This window comes from Rhagoletis pomonella, unplaced genomic scaffold, assembly GCF_013731165.1.
Source record: "Rhagoletis pomonella isolate Grant_MI unplaced genomic scaffold, Rhpom_1.0 Rhpom_scaffold_23504, whole genome shotgun sequence".
NCBI lineage: Eukaryota > Metazoa > Arthropoda > Insecta > Diptera > Tephritidae > Rhagoletis > Rhagoletis pomonella.
Genome location: NW_023482010.1, coordinates 1 through 1,885, shown reverse-complemented (window position 1 = coordinate 1,885; position 1,885 = coordinate 1). Strand labels below are relative to the sequence as shown.

At 47.2% G+C, this 1,885-nt stretch overlaps 1 protein-coding gene across 1 annotated transcript; it reads left to right on the top strand.

Annotated features, from left to right (window-relative positions):
• Positions 1-198: 198 nt before the first annotated feature.
• Positions 199-1,702, top strand: LOC118732624 (LIM and SH3 domain protein Lasp-like; the record flags this gene model as incomplete). The annotated part of the gene is given in 1 exon segment (XM_036461754.1): positions 199-1,702. A coding segment is annotated over 1 exon segment (1,504 nt), but the record flags the coding sequence as incomplete, so codon positions are not given.
• Between the last annotated feature and the right edge of the window lie 183 nt (positions 1,703-1,885).

Below are 1,885 nucleotides of genomic sequence, written 5' to 3'. Positions count from 1 at the left end.
GCCTGTGACAATTGCGAACCATTTATTGTTGGCACCAAACACTCACAACCACACACACGTGCACCTTCATCATACTAATTGCAAATTCATATGAAATTGAATCACAAAAATCGCAATTAAAATTAAAATTTAAAAACTAAAAATTCATTGGGTATAAAAAAAATTAAAAAAAAATTGCATGACAATTCGCTTAAATAAAATTCAGAGGAAACGGAGTATTTCTCTGAAACATTGGCTGCCGAACAATTCTCACAATATGCTCCCACACCACCAACAGCAGCAGCTGCAGCAGCCGCCGCAACACTGCCACCGCCACCAATACAACACCAGCAACACAACACGGCGGCAATTATATCCAGCAATCAGGCAGCTAGCGCCAGTAATACACACATTTATAGTAGCCAACAACAGGTGGCAGCACAGCAGCAGCAGCATCAGCGGCAACAACAACAACAACAACAACAACAACAGCACAACACTCAAAGTCACAATCACAGACAACAAACACACGAACCGACACAGCAACAGCAACTGCAACTGCAACAGCAACAACAAACCCAAACACATCAACACCATCCACACTATCAGCCACCACCACAACCACAATCACAACAACAAACACAATCACAACAACACTCACATCAACAGCAAATACACCAACTACAACATCAGTTGTATCAAGCACAACAACAAGCCACACAACAGCAACACTATCCACAACATACACAGCAACAGCAACACCAACAACAACAACAACATGAACAATATCAACATTACCAGCAGCCACAGGCGCTGCGGCAACAATATCAACTGCATCAGCAGCAATTGTTGAAGCAACAACAGCAGCAACACCATCACCAACACCAACAACAATTGTTGCAACAGCAACAGCAACAACAACCAATTAAACAAACATCACATTTGTATCCAACAGCGGCCGCAAACCATTCATCCCAGCAGCAACAGCAGCAGCAGCAGCAGCCGCCGTCGAACACCTACAACCAGCTGCGCTCAGCAATTTTGCAGAATTCTCATCATCCAACTGGTGCAGCGCAAGCAGCTCATCTCAACGAAAATGTAACCAACGCCGGCGGCGGTGGTGGCGGCTATAGCAGCGGCGGCATGACCAACCATGCAACCGGAGGCGGCGGCACTTACGATCAATACGACAACTACACACGTGCCGCTACGGGCAACAACAACAACTTGACTTATCAGCAGCAACAGCAACAGCAACAACAACAGGCACAGTCACAGTCACAGTCACAAAAGGCCGCCTCTTATCACAGCAACAGCAATTCGGCTAGTGCTGCTAATGCCAACAATGGCGCTAACGCTGCCAGTGGCAGCGGCGTGCCTCAAACTACACAACAACTATACGCCAGCAACAACTATAACAGTCACTTTTCGTCGAGCACTTCATTGGGCGGGGCAACAGGCAATTTGGCGCATCACAACAGCAACGGCACCGTTAGTACCGGTGCTGGCGTTGGCGGCAGCAACAGCAACAGCAATCACTCGCACAGTCACAGTCACACCAGCGTCGGTGGGCTGGTAAATAATGGCAGTGCAACAGCTGTGGCGGTGAACAGCATTGGCAAGATCGCCGACTATGATCCGTTGACCGATGGACCACGTCCCATGCCGAACACCGGAAGACCCAGCACAACGCTCATTTACAGCTCTGATAGTCGCGGTTCGGGTGAGTGTAGCGCTAGTGGTGTAGCGTAAGCTATAAAGTGTAAATATCAATTAACCGTAATTGTGTAATGTAAAAATTGTCTATCAAATACATTTTTATTGCATTTGTCTGTCCGCCTTCAGCAAATCGTTTCATAAAAAACAAGCGCCCCGTATATCGCCAAACGTCGCGCTTTGTGTGTCG